We start from the raw sequence: 22481 nt of genomic DNA on the forward strand, positions 1-22481 counted from the left end.
AGAAGTGGTCTTAGAATCATTTATCTTCCTCAAGATGCTGTCAGACAGATGTAAAATTATGGTGCTGTAGGCAATTTCATCCATGTCTCTCCTCTATTCTTCCGTGAGACTCTCTGGAAAGGAACCATCTATTGCTTTGGCAACTTTCTGTTGCATCAAGACAGCCTTCATCTTCTGTCTCCATAAGAGAAAATCTCCTTTTCTATTGAAGACCTCTAACTCTACCTTTGAACCCATTTAGCCTTCTGGTTCGTCACTCAAGAATTTCTTCGAACAATTGGCAGGCAGCAGCTTCTTTCTTGTGAATGAGTATAAGAAACAGCTCTGATACCACTATTGAAAACTAATTCAATACAAAACTCATTCACAACAGCATTAAAAGAAAGAAACACATAGAAAACATACTAGATTTTAACGAGGTTGGGTCTAAAAGAGACCTACATCGTTGGTGAACTCCATCCAAAGAGTTCTTGCACTATGAACAGTGATCAATACAGAAGCTTCTCTTCCTCTATGATGGTTATTTATACCCTGAAAACCAACCCTGGAACCCCTTTTACAACCTCTCACTTTCTCACAAAACCACTCATGCAGGATGGCCTAATCACTCTAGAGAAAGAGATGATAAACTCAGAGAAAAGAGGAATTTACAACCAACAAAGAAAGAAGAACAAGAACCTGAAAAATGCCTTTGATCGAGAGCTTAATCGAAGCTGTTATCCTTTTCTGTTTCTGCAGTTTTTATAGCCAAAACAGAAAACTAACTTGCTGACTCATCATAACCACCTTCTTAACTGCAACGGCACCGTTTCACAATTGAAGCTATAGGAAACGTTGACTTTTGACCTCCTCTCAATTGAATCACAACTAACAAGCTTCCCAATTTTAATGTAGAAATTAAATTTTTACATACACTCCGTTTATCTGGTACTGCTATAAAAGAGTTGCCTTGCTCAATTGATAACATAGTCACGCTTAATTTCCTAGACTTGTCCTGTTGTAAAAAACTTGAGCATATTCCAAATAACATTTATAACTTGCATAATCTTGAGCATTTTTTTTTTTCTTTCCAGTTGCTCAAAACTCTCTCAGTTCTCAAGGAAGGAGTTGCTTCGGCCGGTTGATTCGGATAGCAGCAGTTTGAAATTGCCCTTCCAGAAATTAAAATGGCTTGATCTTGAAAACTGCATTCTATCAGAAGCTGATTTCCTGATGCCTCCTAATGGATTTGATAATCTTAAAATTTTACGCCTATGTGGCAACAAATTTGTTAGCTTTCCATGTTTTAAGCGGGTTTTCTGAACTTCGGCAACTTGATTTGTTCAACTGTGAATACCTTGATAAAATTCCAGAGCTTCCAGGAAATCTAATGGTTGTTGATGCAAGTAATTGCAAATCATTAATTGTGACTAATATCGGCAATGTTTTTTTTTTTTTCATTTGATATTGTGCTATATTATATATAATGATTTTTTTTTTTTTTTAATTCCATTTAACTCCTAACGTATTCTTGAAGGACACCGAAATCCAAGTTATATGTCCAGGACGTCAAATTCCACACTGGATTACCAATAAATGTGAAGGAAAATCTATGGACTTGAATTGAAGAAAATTGCAGGAGTGATTATCTGTGTAGTTTTCAAATCGGACCAGGAAAAAAAATTGGATACATTGTGACACGAATGATGTTTGTCCGGGCGAACTACTGCAACGTTCAAGGCTCCTCGTTCTCAGATATATCCTTTCAGCAAAGCAAGGTCACATGTGCCTTCACCATCTCCCTGTTCGTTTTATGTACTACTCCTGGACTGGTAACAACTAAATTAGCGTCTCATTTTTCAATGGTTATAGAAACTTTATTTCTATGTGTGGATTCCACATTGTATGGGATGAAGTTGACAACAAAACCACACCATGTCCTGCTCCTCCTCCTTCGTGTATGACGACTATAAGAGTTGGCAAAAGTGGCGATTTGTGTATTCATATTTTACTAAAGTGACTAAAAGTGACTATGGCAGTGTCATTTGGCCTGTGACTATGACAGTGTCATTTGACAAAAGTGGCGACTTGTGCACTCATATTTTAGAAAGATAAGATATTCTAAAATATGAATACATAGTTTTTGGTGGGGGACTCTGGCGATCTAAGAAAAAGAATGGTTTTTGATGACTGTTGTTGAGTTTTTATAAATTTGATTTGTCCACGTGTCCATATCCGTAATCGTGTCTTTTTAAAACCCTTTGTTTTATGTTTAACGGTGTCGTTTTTGCTTTGCTTGTACTGCAAGTTATGGACGTTTACGTACCGCATCTGATTGGTGTGAGAAGATACCACCAGATGCCATGTGTTACCGACGGTTGTACACACAACGGCGTCGTTCTTAGTGTCTTTTGATTGTATAAAATATTTGATCATCTTTCTCCTCTATTGTTCACTCGTTGAAAGCTCTGAGAGCTGCTTGTGATTTGCTAATGGAATTGGACTAATTGAGCTTGGGTTCTTTACTTTTTGCTTGATTTTAGTGATTCTGCAACCTTTTGTTTCAGACTTCGTACGTCAGATCTAATAATAATGAAAAAAAGAAGCAGCAAAAACACTCAGCTCCAGCAATCCCTGAGATCCTCGTGGACAACACAAGAACCGCTTGGTTTCTCTGGTCTCTCTCATCCTCCTCCAACCTGCGCTTTTCGTCGTACCCTTTGCTAGGTTTCAGCTTCTAGGTTCTTCTCCTTTCCTTTTTCGATTCTTTTTTCATTTTACTTCTCTGCTTAAATTGTGGGGAAAAAAAATTTGCGGATTTTCGGAATAAAAAAAATTGCGGATTTTTGGGATCTGGGTTTTCATTTTTTTTTTTTCTTGTGTTTTCTCGGAAATATAGGAGAATAATTGGGGTAAGGTAATTTGGAAAATTTATTCTTTGTTTGGATTTAGATATCTTGGAAGAACGAGCATCGTTTGATGTGCACGTCTGAGGTATGTACTGCAGCTCTGAGAGATCGCTGTGAGAAATCTGTGAGTTTTTTCATGGAACTTTTACTTTTTTTATTCATTTCTTAGTTAGGGAATTGGAATCTAACAATGGCGATTTTGTAGCATCATCATCATTATAGATACCCTAGTCAATTAACAATGGTTAGTTCCTTTTCCACAACTAATCTTAGAAGAGTCAATTTTCTCATAGCTGCTATCTGTGGAAAAGGATAATCATAATTGCTTGGCTTTCCAAATTTCCCTTCATGGGAAAGAACGATTTTATGGGTACCAATCAAACAACCTGTAAAATTATTAATCCCTAACCTGCCTCATTTGAAATCCTGCTATTCATTGCGCCCTCTCATTTTTTTGTTTTTTTGTTTTTTTTTTTTTTTGGTTTTTAAGAGTACTTTTAGGAATGTACTTAGGTAGCTTGTACAAGTTTCCGGATCTAGTACAATAAGAGTTATATTTCATAAAAGCTCCTCTTTAAATTTCAGGAAATATGGTTTTATCTTCAGATTTAAATTTACCAAAATTATCTTTTCATAGCTTTTTAATCAAAGATGTTATGTTTGTGAACCTGGTACTTATAATTCTTCTTGAAATCATTACTTGTTCTTATCTCTGAAATATGTATATGCAAAACTAGTATGAAAATTAGTTGAGAGCTCAAGATAAGTTAAAATTATTTTCTCAATGAAGGAAAGTTTAGTTGTGGAGAGGGTTAAATCCTCTTTTGCATTATGGTACTGTTATTGTTTGGCAGTCTATTTATCCATGTAATATCTCTTAACGCTGCTGAGCGGTAGACCTGTTTGTTATAAGGGTACACTCAACAAGTGAATAAACACTTACATGACTGTGGATCATGTCTGACTTTCTAAAGGATAATGTCTTTATCCTGGGGTATCACAGCAAATGATTTTTTGATTATCAGTATTTATTTATCATTCATGCAAAATGTTTATCGTAGTAGTAGAAAGTGATTGAGTTATTTTTCAAGAGTACTCTATTGCATAGGACGTTTTGAGGTTGCCTAATAAACTTGAGTATTTTGGTTTATAAGGCATGTGTTTCAAAAGTTTGTTTCTTCTTCTTCATCTTATTCTTCTTCTTCTATTATCTCTCTCTGTTTTCTTAGTTATTAACCTATTGTTCATATATCTCTCTGTTTTCTTAATTATTAACCTATTGTTCATATATCTCTCTCTGTTTTCTTAGTTATTAACATATTGTTCATATCATGGGTACTGCTCTTGGATGCTGTTCATAAATCTTGAGGTCCAATGTCTTTCTTCATTTCTTTTCTGTATCCTTCAACCCTCTTCTTCTTCTTCTTCTTCTCCTTCTTCTTCTATCTCTCTCTTTTTTCTTAGTTATTAACCTATTGTTCATATATCTCTCTCTGTTTTCTTAGTTATTAACCTATTGTTCAAATCATGGGTACTGCTCAAGGATGCTGTTCATAAATCTTGAGGTCCAATGTCTTCACTTCTTTTCTGTATCCTTCATCCCTAACCTCAAGCCCCTTTTTTCACCTAACTAACACCTCTAATTGCCCTTTTTTTTTTTTTTTTAAAACAACTTTAAGCCCTTAACCATGGATGTTATGTTGTGCAGATCTACAAACCTTGAAGGAATGTAATTCTATGTGCTATAGCATGTCTCCTTTATTGGTATGTTGGAAAACTTTTCACTACTCCTATCATGGAAATCAGTTTTACAAAACCATACTATATTTAAATTCTACCTGTAACATTATATAACTGTCTAAATGTTGTTACGGGCCTATTTACCTTCACAAGGAGATTGAACGTTTGGAACAAGTGGAGAAGAGGTTCAAGGATCAGTAGCTTTCTCATGCGTATATGAATTAGATGGAGAGGACAAAGTTGATGCCACTCAACTTTGTTTAAAGAATTGAAACTACTTGTAGAAATATTTGGCATGTTATGGATTTTTGGGATGTTTTTCTCAGTAGCTTAAAGCTTCAGAATTATCTTATTATGTTTTTCAACTATTGCATGAGTTATGTGAGATTCTGCAGAGTTCTTTTGTTTATTTATTAGTTTCATAATTATTTTTAATAATTTTATGTATATTTTATATTTTATGTATATAATGTAGTAATTTAAATTTATGCTTAGAAGGCAAAGACCTCAGTGCCTTGATATTTATACCAACTGCTAGCCTTAGGCATTCGCCGTTTGAAACATTGAGTAATTAGTTTACTGTGAATTCTGATCATAAGCATGTTGTAAAAGGATGATCGATCCCCATTTGTTATTCATTTCACTTGGCCTTTACTAAGTTTGTGAACGAGAATGACATCGAGATGAAAATGTCTTTTTACATAATTCAGTGATAGTTGAGGGCATGAAAAGGAAAAATTACAGACTAAATTAGGACCGACAGGAAAATTGAAAGAAATTTACTAATAAAAAATTTACACTGTAGAGTCAAGTCAACGTACCACAAGATTATGTTTGTATGTTGTTTGTCCTAGTGATGTGATGCAATGGTTGTCTTTTATGTCAAGCTTGTTTTAACTACGTATAGTCTACATGGAAACTACCAAGAAATAGCAAGTGATCTCGTCTACATCGAAACTACCAAGAAATCGATCTTGTCTACATGGAAACTACCAAGAAATAACAAGTGAATTGTTCTTGCTAATTGGACCATAAACAATAAAGATGAATAAAATAATGCCATTCAATTTCGACGAGGAATTAGATTCTTTACGTGAATTCGTTGATTGATTCTTTCGACTAAAGGTGAACCTGCCGACATACCATTTTCAAAAGTCGGTACTCGGGAGAATGTTCAATCTAATTCGTTGATCGATTCTTTTCAAGTTACCATCCTCTCATTGTTCTTGTGATTAAAAAGCTGAAGAGGCAGTGAGCAGTAACCCTGAAAGCCAATTGTAACACATTTTCCATGGCCCAAACGGCCTTGACCTCCTATTCTTCTTCTTCTTCTTCTTCCACACCTCAACGTCTGAAATATGATGTTTTCTTGAGTTTTAGAGGTGAAGATACTCGCAACAATTTCACTTCACATCTTAATCACGCTTTGCGTCAGAGAGGAATCCAAACTTTCATAGACAACCAGCTTATAAGGGGAGAAGAAATATCACCCTCGCTCATCACAGCAATTCAAGAATCCAAAATATCCGTTGTTATCTTCTCCAAAAACTATGCTTCCTCTGCATGGTGTTTGGATGAGCTTGTCATGATCTTGGATTGTCGAGAATCATTTGGACAGTTGGTTTGGCCAATCTTTCTCAATGTAGAGCCTTCCCATGTAAGAAATCAGACAGGCTCTTTTGGAGATGCTTTACTTTTATATGAAGCTCCCCGTGATTCCAATACTAGTAGTAAGCATAAGGAAAGGCTGCCCAAATGGAAGATAGCTTTGAGGAAAGCGGGCAATCTATCCGGATGGCATTTAAATAAAGGGTATGTGCTCTTTTTTATCAATGTTAATTCAAAATTCCCTTGCTTCCTTTACATGATAGGTATAGTTAATTTGGAGAAGGATAGCGGACTTTATCTCCCTACTACCCCCACTAATTAATTAGATTTTGTGTTTTATATTCTCTGTCGATCATTCACCAAATGATAAGCCAAAGTTTTAAGACTTCAGAATCCAGAAAATACTGATTTATGTCAGGAATATATGAAAAACAAAACCTGATCTAATCGTAGCTACCTAACAATATGAAAATCCCCATACATAGTTAAGCCCTTTTTTTCCCCTCACACGCAAGACGCCTTACCTTTTTGTGACAATTACCAAACCAATAATTCATACTATTTACTATAAATTCTTAAAATTGTCTTCTATATTGGCAGAGATGAATCTGAGTTAATCCAGAGAATTGTGTACGCAACATTGAGCAAGCTGAATCGCACACCTCTTTATGTTGCCAAACATCCAGTTGGAATAGATGCCTATGTACAGTCTTTGGAATCATTAGCAAATGTTGGAGCAAATGATGTCAGAGTGATTGGGATTCATGGAACTGGTGGTATAGGCAAGACAACTGTTGCCAAAGCTTTTTTCAACAAATTTGCTGATGATTTTGAAGGTTCTAGCTTCCTAGCAAATGTTAGAGAAACATCACAGCAATACTGTGGTTTGGTTCAGTTACAGCAAACTCTTTTGTCTGAAATGTTGGGGGTTCACTTACGAGTTGGGAATACACACAGAGGCATCAACATCATAAGGTATAGACTTTGTCACAAAAGTGTACTTCTGGTTCTGGATGATGTGGATCAATTAAACCAGTTGGAGGCATTAGCTGGAGAGCATGCTTGGTTTGGTCCAGGAAGTAGAGTTATCATAACAACTAGAAATAAGCACTTCTTAACCACTTATAGAGTTGATGCAACATATGAGGTTAAGGGACTTAATTATGATGAAGCTCTTGAACTTCTCATCTCAGCTGGAACGCTTTTAAAGAGAATAAGCCAGTAGAAGGTTACCATGAACTCTCGCAGTGTGTTGTAGAATATGCTAATGGGCTTCCTTTGGCGATAGTGGTGTCGGGTTCTTTTCTAAGTGGTAGGAGCAAACTTGAATGGAAGAGTGCCATCAAGGATATAGGAAGGAAACCCCACAAGCAGGTTTATGGAATACTTAAGATAAGTTTCGATGCTTTACAGGATAATGAAAAGACTATCTTTCTTGATATTGCATGTTTCTTTGTTGGAAAGGACAGAGATTATGTCATCAAAGCACTTGAGTGTTTTAATCTCTGTCCGACCATCGGAATTGAAGTTCTTCGTGATATGTCTCTCATTACTATAGAGTCAGGCAGAGTGCAAATGCATAATTTAATACAAGAAGTGGGTTGCGAAATTATCCGCCAAGAATCTCCTGAAGTTGGCAAACGCAGTAGATTATGGTTAGCTGAGGATGTTTTTCCTGTATTCTCGGAAAACATGGTACGGGTTGTCAATTAGACTCTTTTCAATTTTTGTTTTTGAACTTGTTTTGTTATTAGTTATTCTTGTTTATGCCCTGGATGCAGCATTTACTGTGCTTTGCACTTTTTAGGGAACAAATGCAATTGAAGGCATTAAGTTGGACTTGCCTGAACAAAAGACATTGTACCTGAGTTCCAAGGCATTCAAGAAAATGAAAAGGCTGCGATTGCTTATTTTTCGTAATGTAGTTCTTTCTACAACCATTGAATATCTTCCTACTGAATTGAGATTCATTGATTGGCCTGGTTATCCCTTTCCCACTTTATCTCTCAATCCGGGCCCCAAACAACTCGTCATACTTAATATGCCTAATAGCCAAATTCACCAACTTGGGGAAGCATTCAAGGTACAATTATTATGTGTTTTATTGTTTCTAATATAGTTTTATAGTTATGTTCTTGAAAGCTTACTTGCATAGGTTTTTCCTTTTCCTTTGTCTTTTCCTTTTGTATACAGAATTTTGAAAGCTTGAAAGCTGTGAACTTAAGTTCCTCCAAATTCTTAACAGAGATTCCTGACCTTTCAACAGCACAAAAACTCGAGAGTTTATACCTCAGGCAGTGTACAAATTTAGTTGAGATTCATGAGTCTGTTGGATCTCTCAATAGGCTGGGCGCATTGGACTTTAAGTTTTGTGATAAGCTCCAGATTCTTCCAAGCAGTCTTCACTCTAAGTATCTTGGAACACTAAATCTCACAAGCTGCTTTAGTATTGAAAAGTTTCCCAATATTAATATAGAAATGGAATTTTTATATAAGCTCTGTTTATCTGGCACTGCTATAAAAGAGTTACCTTCCTCAATCGATAAACTGGTTAGGCTTAAATTCCTGGACTTGGCCTTTTGTGAAAAACTTGATCGTATTCCAAATAGCATTTATAGTCTGCATCAACTTGAGTTTTTTGATCTTCATGGTTGCTTAAATCTCTTTAAGTTTCCAAAGAACATGTCCTTCTCAAATAGGAAGGAGTGGCTTCTGGTTGATCCTGATGACAGTTTGAACTTGCCATTCCAGAAATTAAAATCCCTTATTCTTGAAAACTGCAATTTATTAGAAGCAGATTTCCTCTTGGCTCCTAATGGATTTGACAATCTTGAAAGGTTACTCCTAGGAGGCAACAAATTTGTTAGCCTTCCATCTTTTGAGAGGTTTCATCAACTCCATAGACTTCTTTTGGACAACTGTGAATCCCTTACGAAAATTCCAGAGCTTCCAGGAAATCTAATGCTTCTGGATGCAAGTGATTGCAAATCGTTACTTGACACTAACGACAATCTGATGGACAAGATCAAACGGAATAAGGTAGGTTTCTCTCTCTCTCTCTCTCTCTCTATTTTCACTTGATATCATGCTTCATTGTTTATAAAAAAAATTTCTTTTTCATTTAACTGCTATGTACTCTTTGAAGCACATCGAAATCAAAGTTATACATCCAGGACGTCATATTCCGCACTGGTTTACCAAAACACGTGAAGGGGATTCAGTAAGCTTGGTTTTGGATTCAAAAGGATTGAAGAGTACTGCAGGAGTGATTATCTGTGCAGTTTTCAAATTGTACTGCAAACAAGTTATTTTAACTGTGGATTTTAAGACGAATGATCCTTGTTCGTCCCAAAAACTTCTCAGATATATCAATTCAGTAAAGCCAGGCCACATGTGCCTTTTGTATCTCCCTGTTCGTTTCATTTGCAGCCTGCATGCTTTTTTCAAATATGAAAAAGTTATCTCTATGTGTGGAGTCCACGTTATATGGGATGAAGATGAAAACAAGCTCGCATGTCTTCCTCCTCCTTCTCTGTATTCAGCCAGTAATGACAAAAGGAAAGGTCTTTGCTGCATGCATACACAAGAACAGAATAAGGTCATAGCAAAAAAACAAAAAAAGTAGAGAGACTAATTAGATGCTGCACTCTTTTGGAATGGTTTTTTTATATGATAAGGCTTTTTGTTCTGCATTGGAATCCCAAGTCGTCCTACTATGGGTAACGTTGCTCAGCTTATTAGCTACCATGGAAAATAGTTTTACAGGACCATGGAAACCGGTTTTACAAAGACCATACTAGATTTTATAAATTCTATCTGTGACATAACATAACAATCTCTAAATGTTGGTGCAGGTCCATATACCGTATCTGTAAATATAACAAGGAGGTCGAAAATTTGGAACAAGTGGTGAAGAAATACAAGGATCAGTAGCTTTCTTATACGTATATGAAATCACTGAACTTTGTTAGAAGAAATTGAAACTACTTGTAGAGATGCTGGCATCTTATGGATTTTTTTGGCATCCAATCTGCTTTTGGCATGTTTTTCTTAGTAGCTTTTAAAGCTTCAGAGAATTATCTTATTATTATATTTGTGAACTATGGCATGACTTGTTGACTGCTTAGAAATTTGGCCATTTAGCTGTTATTTTGCTTTTGGAAATAATAACATTAATTAAATAGCCTCATTTTCTAAAGCTTTTGCTGTTTGCATAAACAAAATGATAAATTGACACTTTTGTTCTTTCAAAAACTTATAACCTTCTATAGTTTTGTAGAAACTACACTTTCTTTTTTTTTTTTTTTTTTTTTTGGCTCAATAAAGACAATTATAGACTTATACTCTTTCCTTCCTCTTTTCCCTTTTAATTTTCTCTTTCTTTCTTCCTTGTTACCAAACATTGCGACATGTCGTTAACCATGTTGTCTCCAACTACCAAAGGTTCTAATGAGGGTCTTTGACATGTGTATTTTGATACTCGCGCTGACTCTTATGAACATGTAATGAAAACCTTGGTTGGAGTTGCCAAGCAAGACTATGAAACCATCAAATATGCAATAATATAGAGTTGGCCAACATCCTACAGAATTTTTTATTTTATGTTATTTTACTTTTTTTGGTAATTAAGATCCTACGGAATTGTACTTCCTTGTACTGGAGTTTTGTATTAGTCCTATGTGGTTTAGACATGAGTAGGTAGACTGGTAGAGTCCATCTATTACTAATAATTTATTTTGGCTTTTTTGTTGTAGTTTTATTTCTTTCGTTTTCTTTTATTAAATATTTAATAAACTATAACTACGGTCAATAGATACTTTATATAAACAAATTATATACAATTAGATATGAAAAAATAAAAATATTAAAAATTAAAAACAAACTCATGTTTCCAAATGATACTTTTATTTGTTTAACTTTTTTTTTATTAAAGCTACTTTGATCTGCAAATTTTAGAGTTCCAATTCCCATTTTTCAATATCAAAAAATATTACAAGTTGAGTATCAAATAATAGAAAATAAGACAAATTCATAGGAGTTCCCAATGGAAAGTCATAAACTCTTGGACCGTTGAATATATGAAAAGTAAAACTTAATCTTAACCTTTGCTACCTGACCCCCTTTTTTTTTTTTTTTTTTTTTTTTTTTTTTTTTTTAAATACATAAGACCACTTACCTCTTTGTCACATTTACCATATTAGTAATTCATATTGTTATAAATTCTTAAAGTTGTCTTCTATATTGGCAGAGATGAATCTGAGTTAATCAAGAGAATTGTGGAAGCAACATTGAGCAAACTGAATCGCACGCCTCTTTATGTTGCCAAATATCCAGTTGGCATAGATGCCTGTGTACAGTATTTGGGTTCATTAGCAAATGTAGAAGCAAATGATGTCGGAGTGATAGGGATTCATGGAACTGGTGGTATAGGCAAGACAACTGTTCCTAAAGCTCTTTGCAACAATTTTGCTGATGATTTTGAAGGTTCTAGCTTCCTTGCGAACGTTAGGGAAACATCACAGCAATATTATGGTTTGGTTCAGTTACAGGAAACACTTCTGTTTGACATGTTGGGGGATCAAAATTTAAAAGTTGGGAGTACACATAGACGTATCAACATCATAAGGGAGAGACTTTGTCACAAAAGTGTACTTCTAATTCTTGATAATGTCGATCAATTAGACCAGTTGGAGACATTGGCTGGAGGGCAGGATTGGTTTGGCCCAGGGAGTAGAGTTATCATAACAGCTAAAATGAGCACTTCTTAACCACTTATGGAGTTGATAGAACCTATGAGGTTAAGGGACTTAAGCACTATGAAGCTCTTGAACTTCTTAGCTGGAATGCTTTTAAAGAGAACAAGCCAGCAGAAGGTTACCATGAAATCTCACAGCGTGTTGTAGAATATGTGGATGGGAATCCTTTGGCGCTAGTGGTGTTTGGTTCCTTTCTATGCGGTAGGAGCAAACTTGAATGGAAGAGTGCCATCAAGGATATAGAAAGGAAACCCGACGAGCAGGTTTATGCAATACTTAAAATAAGTTTCGATGCTTTACAGGATAATGAAAAGACAATCTTTCTTGATATTGCATGTTTCATTCTTGGAGAGGACAGAGATTATGTCATCAAAGCGCTTCAGTGTTTTGATCTCTCTCCAATCATCGGAATTGAAGTGCTTATTGATATGTCTCTCATTACTGTAGAGTGGGACGGCAAAGTGAGAATGCATAATTTAATACAAGAAGTGGGTTGGGAAGTTGTCTGCCAAGAATCTCCTGAAGTTGGCAAACGCAGTAGACTATGGTTAACTGAGGATGTTATTCATGTATTATTGGAAAACATGGTAAGGGTTGTCAATTAGACTATTTTCATTTAAAAAAAAAAAAAAGAAAAAAAGAAAAACACTAATTTTTGTTATTATTTTTTTCTTGTTTATGTCCTCATGCATCATTCACTTTGCTTTGAACTGTTTAGGGAGCAAACGCAATTGAAGGCATTAAGTTGGTCTTCCCAAAACAGAAGACTCTGTACCTGAGTTCCCAAGCATTCAAAAAAATGAAAAGGCTACGATTGCTTATTTTTCGTAATGTAATTCTTTCAACACCCATAAAATATCTTCCTACTGAATTGAGATTCGTTGATTGGCCTGGATATCTTCCTACTTTACCTCTCAATCATGGCCCCAAACAGCTTGTCAGACTTAATATGCCTAATAGCCCTATTCAACAACTTGGGGAAGGACTCAAGGTACGAATATTATGTGTTTCATTGTTTCTTATATAGTTATATTGTTTTGTTCTTGGAAGGCTCACTTGAGAAGGTTTTTAGTTTTCCTTTGTCTTTTGTTTTTTGTATACAGAATTTCAAAAGTTTGAGAGCTGTGAACTTAAGTTCCTCCAAATTCTTAACCGAAATTCCTGACCTTTCAACAGCTCCAAAACTTAAAGAGTTTATACCTTGGGGAGTGTACTAGCTTAGTTGAGATTCATGATTCTGTTGGATCTCTCAAAAGGCTGCCCACATTGGACCTTAAGTTTTGTAGTAACCTCAAGATTCTTCCAAACAGTCTTCACTCTATGTATCTTGGAACACTAAATCTCATAAGCTGCTTTAGTATTGAAAGGCTGCCCAATATTAATGTAGAAATAAAATTTTTAGATAAAACTCTGTTTATCTGGTACTGCTGTAAAAGAGTTGCCTTGCTCAATAGATAGCATAGTCAGGAGTTGCTTCGGCTGGTTGATTCGTACAGCAGCAGTTTGAAGTTGCCCTTCCAGAATTTAAAATACCTTGACCTTGAAAACTGCAATCTATCAGATGCCTTTGACACCGAAGGGCGTGAAGCTTGCCATGTTAGCAGGGTCAGCCTTGGTTAGGTCCGCTATGAGTATAAAGGCCAACACAAAGATATGTATGATGCTTGTGACCGAGTTGAGGCGAGTGCACCGATACAGACTGAAATGGAGACCACCACCGTGATTGGGTCCAAGTGGTTGTAGTTCTCGGCGAGGGCAGAGACATTCAAACTGAAATCGTTAGGTTGGTGATTTGCACAGGGTGGCAAAGTATGAAGCCCAGGACCTTGCCACGCTGGCACTGGCTATCATGTACTCGAAAAGAATGTTCCCGGTAGCAATATAGGCAGCGAAGTCTCCGAGTTCGACCCTGAGATAGGCAAATGATCCTCCCGCACGTGGAGTTCAACGGAGAACTCGGTGTAGCATAAGATGGAGAGCAATGCAGCAACGCCTGATATGAAGTAGGAGACCACAACTGCAGGACTAGCATCGCTCCTGGCAGCCTCGTAATAACCATCTGTAAAAGGTTCAAGTCAACTAGTAACTTGCAAGTACTAAAAATCTCCAATCTATTCGTTAAATCAGTTCCCCTACCCCAACAAACACGTATTTCAGAGCTACCAAACTTCTTAGTACGTAGTGTTTCATTCTTCTCAGAATTCCTTGAGACATTTGACATTAGACATTGACCATCCCTTGGATTTCCTTTGATATATGTGATCCTACATATGCCAAATCTAAAACCCTTCTCACCAATACTAAAATATAAAAGATTGTTTTTCCCAACATATGAGTATACATTTTCAGGAAATAATAATAATAATAATAATAATAATAATTACAAAAAACAAATACATATTTAATTTGAATAAAAATAAATGGGAAAGAATTCAGCTTCTCTCACTAGTAGTAGTTAACATGTGTAAAAGCGGTGCAGTGTTGGGACAACACTACCAAAACATCGAATTCATCGACCATTGTATTTGATGCCAAGTTGCCAACCAATTTTAGGTCTTGCTTTTACTTTACGCATGGGCATGCACATATTTCTTCCTTTTTCATTTTCAGTTTTTGTATAAATTATAATACTAAAAAATCCATTAGTCCATTTAGCACCTTCTACTCTACGTGGGGGACCAATTGGGTATTTTTCCAATTTTTTTTTTTTCTTTTTATTGGTGTGGTAATTTTATTTTACAAAAGAGTTAATTTCAAAGTTTTTAAAATTTTGCGGTTTAAGTTTTTAACTTTTAAAAGTAACCATTTTTAATATTTAAGTTTTAAATTTGTTACAAATTTTATGTTCATATTTTTAATTTTGTTAAACAAATTGATAACAGTTTTATCCATATTATTGCTATATGATTGCTATTCTTATTGATAAAAAAACCTATTCTATTTTCATACAAACTCTGTTACAAGTTTTTGGACGGTTGTTACTAACTTGTTTTGCTAAAACGGCATTTGAACCAATCTCTAACAAATTAATAAAAAAATTAAATGCCTAAATTGATACTTTTCAAAGTTAAAGGTATAAATCACAAAATTTTACAAATCAAATGCACCAAAGTGCAATTAACCTTTTAAAAATGCTCAATGTAAGAGGCACTCTTTAAGGATGAATGCTTCATGTAAAAGGTTTTTCTTTCTTTTCTTTCTTTCTTTTTTCTTTTTTTTTTTTTTTGGGTAAAATTTATTAAAGTAAAAAGATGAGTTCAAGTTCTGATAGCTTGGGCTTTACTTTTTTTTTTTTTGGGTAAAATTTATTAAAGTAAAAAGATGAGTTCAAATTCTGATCGCTTGGGCTTTACAAGGGCAATCCATTGATAAAAATCATTATTTCCTTGGATAATATTAAAAAAAAATCCTGCACTTTTAATATAAAAAATTAAAAAAATAATAAAAACTTTCTAACTTTTTTGCACCTATGCCTCTCACTATAACCCCAGATCAGGGGTAATTCAAAATTAAAATCTCACATTTGTCTAAACTATGCCCTAACATAGCATATAATTAATGTAGGTTTAGAATTATAAAAACAACACTTTTAAAATAAGCCCAATAACCCAATGAGTGACCAAACCAGCTCAAAGGTTAGCCGTATTGGTGCAAAAAAAGCTAAACATTTTTAATTTTTTTTTTTAAAATGTAACAATTTTGTATTCCCACGCACGCGCGAACACACACAGACAGCCAAGGTTTTTACATATATAAAACCGGTCATTCTGCTACGTCTTGCCCATTGTAACGTAGGCGATGAAAACTATTTATACCATTTACCATGGTCGAAGCCCCCTCTGCTTTTATTTATTTTTTGAATGGTGCACTTCGTCTTTTATAGCGAAATATCGTGGGTATACACTTAAACATTTGATTAAACACTAATGTTGCTTTCATCAAGTATTTTGGTTGGAAAAATGTAAAGGGGATTTTCACATATAGTTTTTTATTTGTTTATTATAAATCAGTTTTTAAAGTAGATATATATTTTTAATATCATATTTTTTATTAGTTTTTTATTACATTAAGTGTTAAGATTTAAAATTTAAATATGGTAAAATATGGATTTAATGGTATACTAAAATTTTATTTAGAAAAAATAAATCATATAAATAAATATAATTTTAAATTTCAATTTTTAAAACGATTTAAAAGTTGAAAAAAAAGTATATTAAAAACATGATTTAAACTTAATTGTGTATATATGGATATATATATATATATATATATATATCCTATGTTTTTTGGTAAATATATATAGAAGACCTTATTGACAAGCAGAAAATGCTTTTTTTTTTTTTTTTCTGATCTTTTACACAATAACAACTTTACAGGTCTAGGTTATTTCCTTTCTTACTTCTTCTTCTCCGATTTTTTGTTTAATTTTATTTTTTATTAATTGCACTTTAGTACCCTATATTTTAGTTATATTTTACATTAAACCTTTAAGTTTAAAATATTGTATCTCTTAATTTACAATTTATTCATATTAGTCCAAATTCTCGAATTGATTGCTAACACAACGTTTGAAAATTGAGAAAGTTAACTGATTTTCTCATTATTCAATTAATCGATTCTTTTTCCTCATCTTGTTTGAAAATTGAAAAAAAAAAATGATCAATTTTTTCAATTTTTAAGCTTTATGTTAGTTAAATTAAGAATCAATATTGAAAATTTAGACCAATGTAAAACAAATTGTAAATTAAAAAGTAATATAAAATGTTTTAAATTCACGAATCTAATCTACAATTTAACCAAAATAGAGAGTACTAATTTCGTAGCACACGTTTAAGCTTCAATAGTCAAAGTAAATAATGTATACATAAACAAGTAAGTTGAACATTCATATACGATATATATATATTTTTCAAAAGCAATCATGGACCCTTGAAACAAGCTGATGGATTACAGAATTTGACTAGATCCACACGTGCCAAAAGCATTAAGAAGTCATATTTCAGTTTACATATATTGAAATAATAAATATATACCAATGAGCATTTTATATCTGTAACTTAATTGATTACAAGGTCAAGGTAGTGTTGGTTGATCCTTGATTTCCAACTGGGTGGTGGCATCATTTTGGTTTTGATGAGATTCAGATTCCTTTGCGATGTCGAAGGAAGCATGCAATCCTACGAAAAGATAGTAAATCAAGATAATCACAGTCCACACTGCAAACCTAACAAAAGAAGCTTTATCTATGGAGCCAATAAGGAAGATGTTGATTCCAATGGAAGCGGACGGCAACCAGGGGACCAGTGGTACCCCCCACACTTTCGGAAACCTTGCTTGGGGAACAAAAAGCCAAAGCCCCGTATTTCCTAACAACCAGAAGGGCAAGGCCACCGCGTATCCAATCCAACCATCATCGCTCACACCCCAGTAGACGGAGGTGGCAACGGACGAGCCAAGAATGAACAGGAGGCACGCGACCAGCTTCAGCCGATCAGCATGCGTGGAAACCCCGGTGGCGTAGTAGCGGCGGACCAGTAGAGCGAGGGAAACAAGCATGAAGATGAACAGCGTGGAAATGGAGACGAGGTTGGAGAGAATATCAAGGTCCGTGAACAAGGCAATCACAGCAGTGGCTGCAGCCAAAACGAGGGAGGCGTTGATGGGGGTCCCAGTCCACGGGTGGACATGGGCGAACCAGGGAGGCATCATGTGGGTTCGTGCAATGTGAGTGAGATATCGGCCTTGGCTCACGGCTCCCACAAGCAGGACGCTTGTCATTCCTTTCAAAGCGCCCGCGGCAACAATGTATTTGGCCCATCCCATCCCCACGGCTTCGAAGGCTACGGAGAAGGGGGCGTTTTTGTCCACCTCCTGGTGCGGCTGCATCAGGCACAGCGTCACGGCCATCAGACAGTAGAGGAAGGTAATGATGATCATGGAGCCCACCAGACCGATGGGGATGTCGCGGCCAGGATTCTTGGTCTCTTCCGCCATGGTGGTGATGCCGTCGAATCCCGCATACGCGAAGAACAGCACTGCGGAAGCTTTGAAGATCCCCCGCGTTCCGAAAGGAGCGAAAGGGGTGTAGTTGTTGGGGTCGGCTTTTGAAAGGCCGACGACAATGATGAGGAGGATGACAAGCATGTGGACGATGGAGGCCACGTAGTTGAAGCGGGAAGAGCCCTTGATGCTGGCCACCGCCAATGCACAGGTGACCATCAGCACCACCACTGCAATTGGGTCCAGTTGGTTGTAGTCCTTCGGCAGACTGCTCACCACGATCCGGAATTCCTCCGGCTTCTGGTTGCATAGCGTGGCGAAGTAGGATGTCCAAGCACGTGCCACGGCTGCACCACCTATCACGTACTCCAGCAGGATGTTCCCCGCTGCTATGAACGCAATGAAGTCTCCCAGTTCTACTCTTAGGTACGCAAATGATCCACCTAATTCATATTCATCCATTCATCATCATATTATTCAATTCATTTCAATATTTTAATTATAATTTAGCCAATCAATTTCTTCTATATTATTAACATATATGTACATATATATATCGCTGGTGTACTCCAATTTCATTTTATGTTTTTTTTTTTTTAAATTCCAAATCAATTATTGATTATTGAATACTAATTAAGATATATCATCTAATCTAATAATAAATAAAATATATACTTGATGGTGAATAAAATTTATGGAATGGGCCAGCAAGAGGTCGTGCATGTGGGGCAAACAACAAATGAATGGAAATCCAGAGAGACATGTACCTCTAGAATCTTGTATTAATGATATACAAAGTCAATAAAGAGGCGATCGAATGATTATCCAAAAAAAAGAAAGAAAAAAAAATCACAATATGAGCTGGATTTATGTTATCCTCATCTTACTTCACTGCTGTGGAAAAAAAATGATATATGAATTCAGACATTGTATGGCTTAAATGCATCATATGGGGTTTGGGATGGGATAGGCCAATAGGGATAAGGATAGGTGATAAGACAAAACCGAAAATGAAATGATATCGAGTTATACTCTTACATTTGTTCAAAATCATATTTCTGAATGCTACGTACACATAACTAGTACTTTTAGGTCAATTTTGTGTGGTTTTACTTTTCAGCTCTTCAAATGTAAATGTTCTGATCTAAGATGAGAGATTGCATTATTGGATGAACTCATAAACTTTTGAATTTCATTTAAACAATTAATTAGTTTGTTCATAATAAATCTAATAAATCTATTTGGAGTGTAAGTCAAATAAACGTCAAAAATGTAGATCAGGAGAAAGGGAAAAATAACACTTGGAATAATGGCATATATATAATAATATAATGACAAGTTTGTTCATAATTTGACTAAAAATTTGACTATATATATATTGCGTTGTAGAAGAAAATTGATGTAATTCAAGAAATAAATAAATAAATAAATAGAATAACATAGCTACCTGCAACGGGGATCTCAACAGCAAATTCAGTGTAACAGAAAACAGAAAGCATGGCGGAGACAGCAGCAACCGCATAAGATAAGACGACGGCAGGCCCAGCCACTTCCCTGGTCTGGAGTCCGGTGAGGACGAAGATTCCGGCGCCGATGACTGCGCCGAACCACATGAGGTCCCACCAGTTGAGTTTCTTCTTCATGTCGTTGTGGCTCCGAGCCTTCACCTCCACCAACTCCGTGATGTCCAGGGAGCGGGTCAGGAGCCGATCCTTCAAGCGGAAGGGAGTGTCCTTGAGCGCTCTGGCATAGCTCCCCCAGCTCCTGAACGACTCTTCCGGCAGAAAATCGTCTTTGCTGCACCGAAATAATCTTCCCCCCCGGATCAATATCCCTCCATCGCCCTCCTCCGTTCCCATTTTAATTTTATATTTCTAAATATCCTCTATAAACTTATAAACAATCTTATCATTATCAGTTTCCAGGAATTTATTGCATTTGGTAACCCATTGACACTAAGTTAAAAAAAAAAATAATAAAAAAAAAAAAATAATAATAATAATAATAATTAAATCAGATTCACAACACTCACAACAATTACATGATATTTAAAGAGACAAGTAACAAAGAAATTAAATTCTGATAAAATCATGGAAAAAGAAGTAGAAAATGAAAAATTCTGAAACCCAACAAAAGCAGATCAAAGAAAAAATGTAAAGAAGATCTCGACAGCTACTATACAAACAAACAAACTAACCTTCAAACTTTCCGGCTAGAGGGAGAGATGGGAGAAGCTGTCTTGTCTGGTCTCGTTTTTGCTGTGGATTGGAGGTGGGAAAACTCCGTGCATCACCACCAGGTAACACTTAAATAATATATAGCAGTCGGCAGTGCTACATCTTTCATATACGTCCAAAATTAAATAAAGAACTTGGAAATTGCAAATAAAACAAAATAAGTCAATAACCATTCTAACACCTATCTTTATATTTTCTTATGCAATATCAGAAAATAGACATGAAAAGTCACCATAAATTTCTTGTTCCTTTGAAAAAAAAAAAAAAAAAAAAAAACAAATCCCAAAAATATTAAAATTACATTTTTAAACTTTTAGTAGCAACAACTTTATTAATTTTTTTTTCTTTTTCCTTTTTAAAAGTACAACATATAAGTTCTGCAATGCACCTCCTGATCTAGGATTTAAATTTTGACTTGGATTATAATGACTTTCATGTTACCCAAAACTCTAAACTAAGAATTGTTTTCAGGATTCATCATGAGTAGCAAATTTCATTTTCCTTCAGAATTAATTCAACCATATTAATAGAAATAAAAGCCAATTTTACGGCCTGTTTAGATAACAATAAAGTTAACGCAAATCTAATTCTTTTGAAAAAGTGATGTTTTTTTTTTTATTTGGATATTCATTATAAGATGGAAAAGTATAGGTCCAAGGAATTAGATTCCCATCAATATAGAAAAATATGTGGGAAAGTTGTTGTTACCTGTGAAGATATCATTTTAGAATTTCAGAAAAAATAGTTTTAGATTTTTTTAAAAATATATATTTGCCCTTAATTTATTATACAATATTAAATTTAATTACTTACAAGTTTTAATTTTTCTATTATTCACTAAACACAATAAGAAAAAAATTAATTATCAAGAACTAATTTCTAAAAATTTAAATCTCGAGAATCAATTTCACTCAGAAGTCAGAACTTCGATACTTCCCAAACAGGACCTTAGATAATGAGAAAAATGTAACAAACTTTCCCCATTTTGAGAAATAAAGAAAAATGGGAATCCCATTGTGACACGAAATGAAATAGTGCCTTGACTTGTTACAACCACATGTATTAATCTAATAGCGAAAGTCTTCCTGTGAACCTACAGTGCAAGAGTTTGTTTCTTATTACTTTAATTGTATGCCAAATTATATAGACAGCAATATGCATATGGATGGTTAACAAATTAAGAAATAAATTATGAATATGAAATATATGAATTGTACTAGCGGGCGGCTATATATATAGTGTATGTAATTGAGAGTTCAAGTAGTCTGTGTTGTGGTGGAGATAGAGCCCTCTCCTACCTTTTGCAGTGTCGGAGGATTGTTTGGCAGTGTCGTATGAAGCATGCAGTCCGATGAATAAACAGTAAAGCAGCATAAGCAAGGTCCATATTCCAAACCTCTCAAAGGAAGCTTTATCAATGGAACCCAGAAGGAAAATGTTGATGGCAATGGAAGCGGAGGGCAACCACAGCACAAATGGAACACCCCAGAGTTTCGGAGCCCTTGCTTGGGAACGGAAAGATGCAGGCCGAGGGTTGCAAGGTGATGGAACACGTGTAGATATAGCTGTATGTCATTAGATAAAGCAAATATATCTGAATAAGCTATAGGATTGTAGTTAGCCTAACTGCTGTGTCAGATGTATATAGCCTAACTGATGTATCTGATATATATGCCAGACTTACATGTGATTATCTTTTATCATGTGAACTTGTATACAAGCATACGTTGACTATTAAATGAAACATATCAGTTCATACCAATTCATATTATATATTTTAATAAATCCTTTATGGTATCAGAGCCATAAAGCTCTAACGAGATGTGTTTTTTTTTTTTTTCTTTTTTCTTTTTTGATCTTGATGGCCAGTTTGTAACACCCCGTCCCAAAGTACAACGGAAATTTTTCAATTTTTATCAAGGTTGACCGTTGACCGTTGACCAAAGGGATCAAACGTTGATTTTTTGACTCGGATGAAATTCTAGGTTGACTAAGATACCGCTATGAAGTACACGTTGGCACGAGTTTGTAGCCTAGTAGCACGTTGAAAATAGAGCTATGGTTTAAAAGTTATGAGCAAAACAAGTTGAGGTTCAAACTGTCCAAGGGGTGCCGCAGTTGACTTCTTATTCATGCAAAGTTGAGCTTTGATTCATGCATGGTTGTGAAGTACTCGTCGATACGAGTTCGTAGACTAGCGGCACGTCCAATTTGGACATGTGGTTTGAAAGGTATGGACCTGTAGAGTTTTT

General features: G+C 35.3%; 3 protein-coding genes across 4 annotated transcripts; 2 read left to right on the forward strand and 1 right to left on the reverse strand.

The window, feature by feature from the left end:
- Positions 1-2367: 2367 nt before the first annotated feature.
- LOC107419450 (disease resistance protein RUN1) lies at positions 2368-10434 on the forward strand. Its single transcript, XM_060814739.1, is given in 8 exon segments — positions 2368-2706; positions 2932-3012; positions 4597-6440; positions 6837-7419; positions 7422-7931; positions 8044-8319; positions 8430-9275; positions 9382-10434. Coding segments are annotated over 6 exon segments (3216 nt in total). The 5' UTR covers positions 2368-2706; positions 2932-3012; positions 4597-5919; the 3' UTR covers positions 9862-10434.
- A 492-nt stretch (positions 10435-10926) lies between these two features.
- LOC125422693 (disease resistance protein Roq1-like) lies at positions 10927-12141 on the forward strand. Its single transcript, XM_060815059.1, has 2 exons — positions 10927-10934; positions 11485-12141. The coding sequence occupies exons 1-2, from the start codon at positions 10927-10929 to the stop codon at positions 12002-12004; spliced, it is 528 nt and encodes a 175-aa protein (XP_060671042.1). The 3' UTR covers positions 12005-12141.
- Positions 12142-16865: 4724 nt separating this feature from the next.
- LOC107416028 (cationic amino acid transporter 1) lies at positions 16866-20343 on the reverse strand. Of its 2 annotated transcripts, none has more exons than XM_048474363.2 (3): positions 20190-20343; positions 19440-19877; positions 16866-18435 (listed from the first exon to the last, which is right to left on the reverse strand). In XM_048474363.2, exons 2-3 carry the CDS (start codon positions 19849-19851, stop codon positions 17066-17068), a joined length of 1782 nt encoding a protein of 593 aa, XP_048330320.2. In that variant the 5' UTR covers positions 19852-19877; positions 20190-20343; the 3' UTR covers positions 16866-17065. The 2 variants fall into 2 exon arrangements, with proteins under 2 accessions (XP_048330320.2, XP_060670688.1); XM_060814705.1 differs by having other exon boundaries at positions 19440-19947; positions 20190-20319.
- Positions 20344-22481: the final 2138 nt, after the last annotated feature.

The sequence above is a fragment of the Ziziphus jujuba genome, chromosome 2 (assembly GCF_031755915.1).
Source record: "Ziziphus jujuba cultivar Dongzao chromosome 2, ASM3175591v1".
NCBI lineage: Eukaryota > Viridiplantae > Streptophyta > Magnoliopsida > Rosales > Rhamnaceae > Ziziphus > Ziziphus jujuba.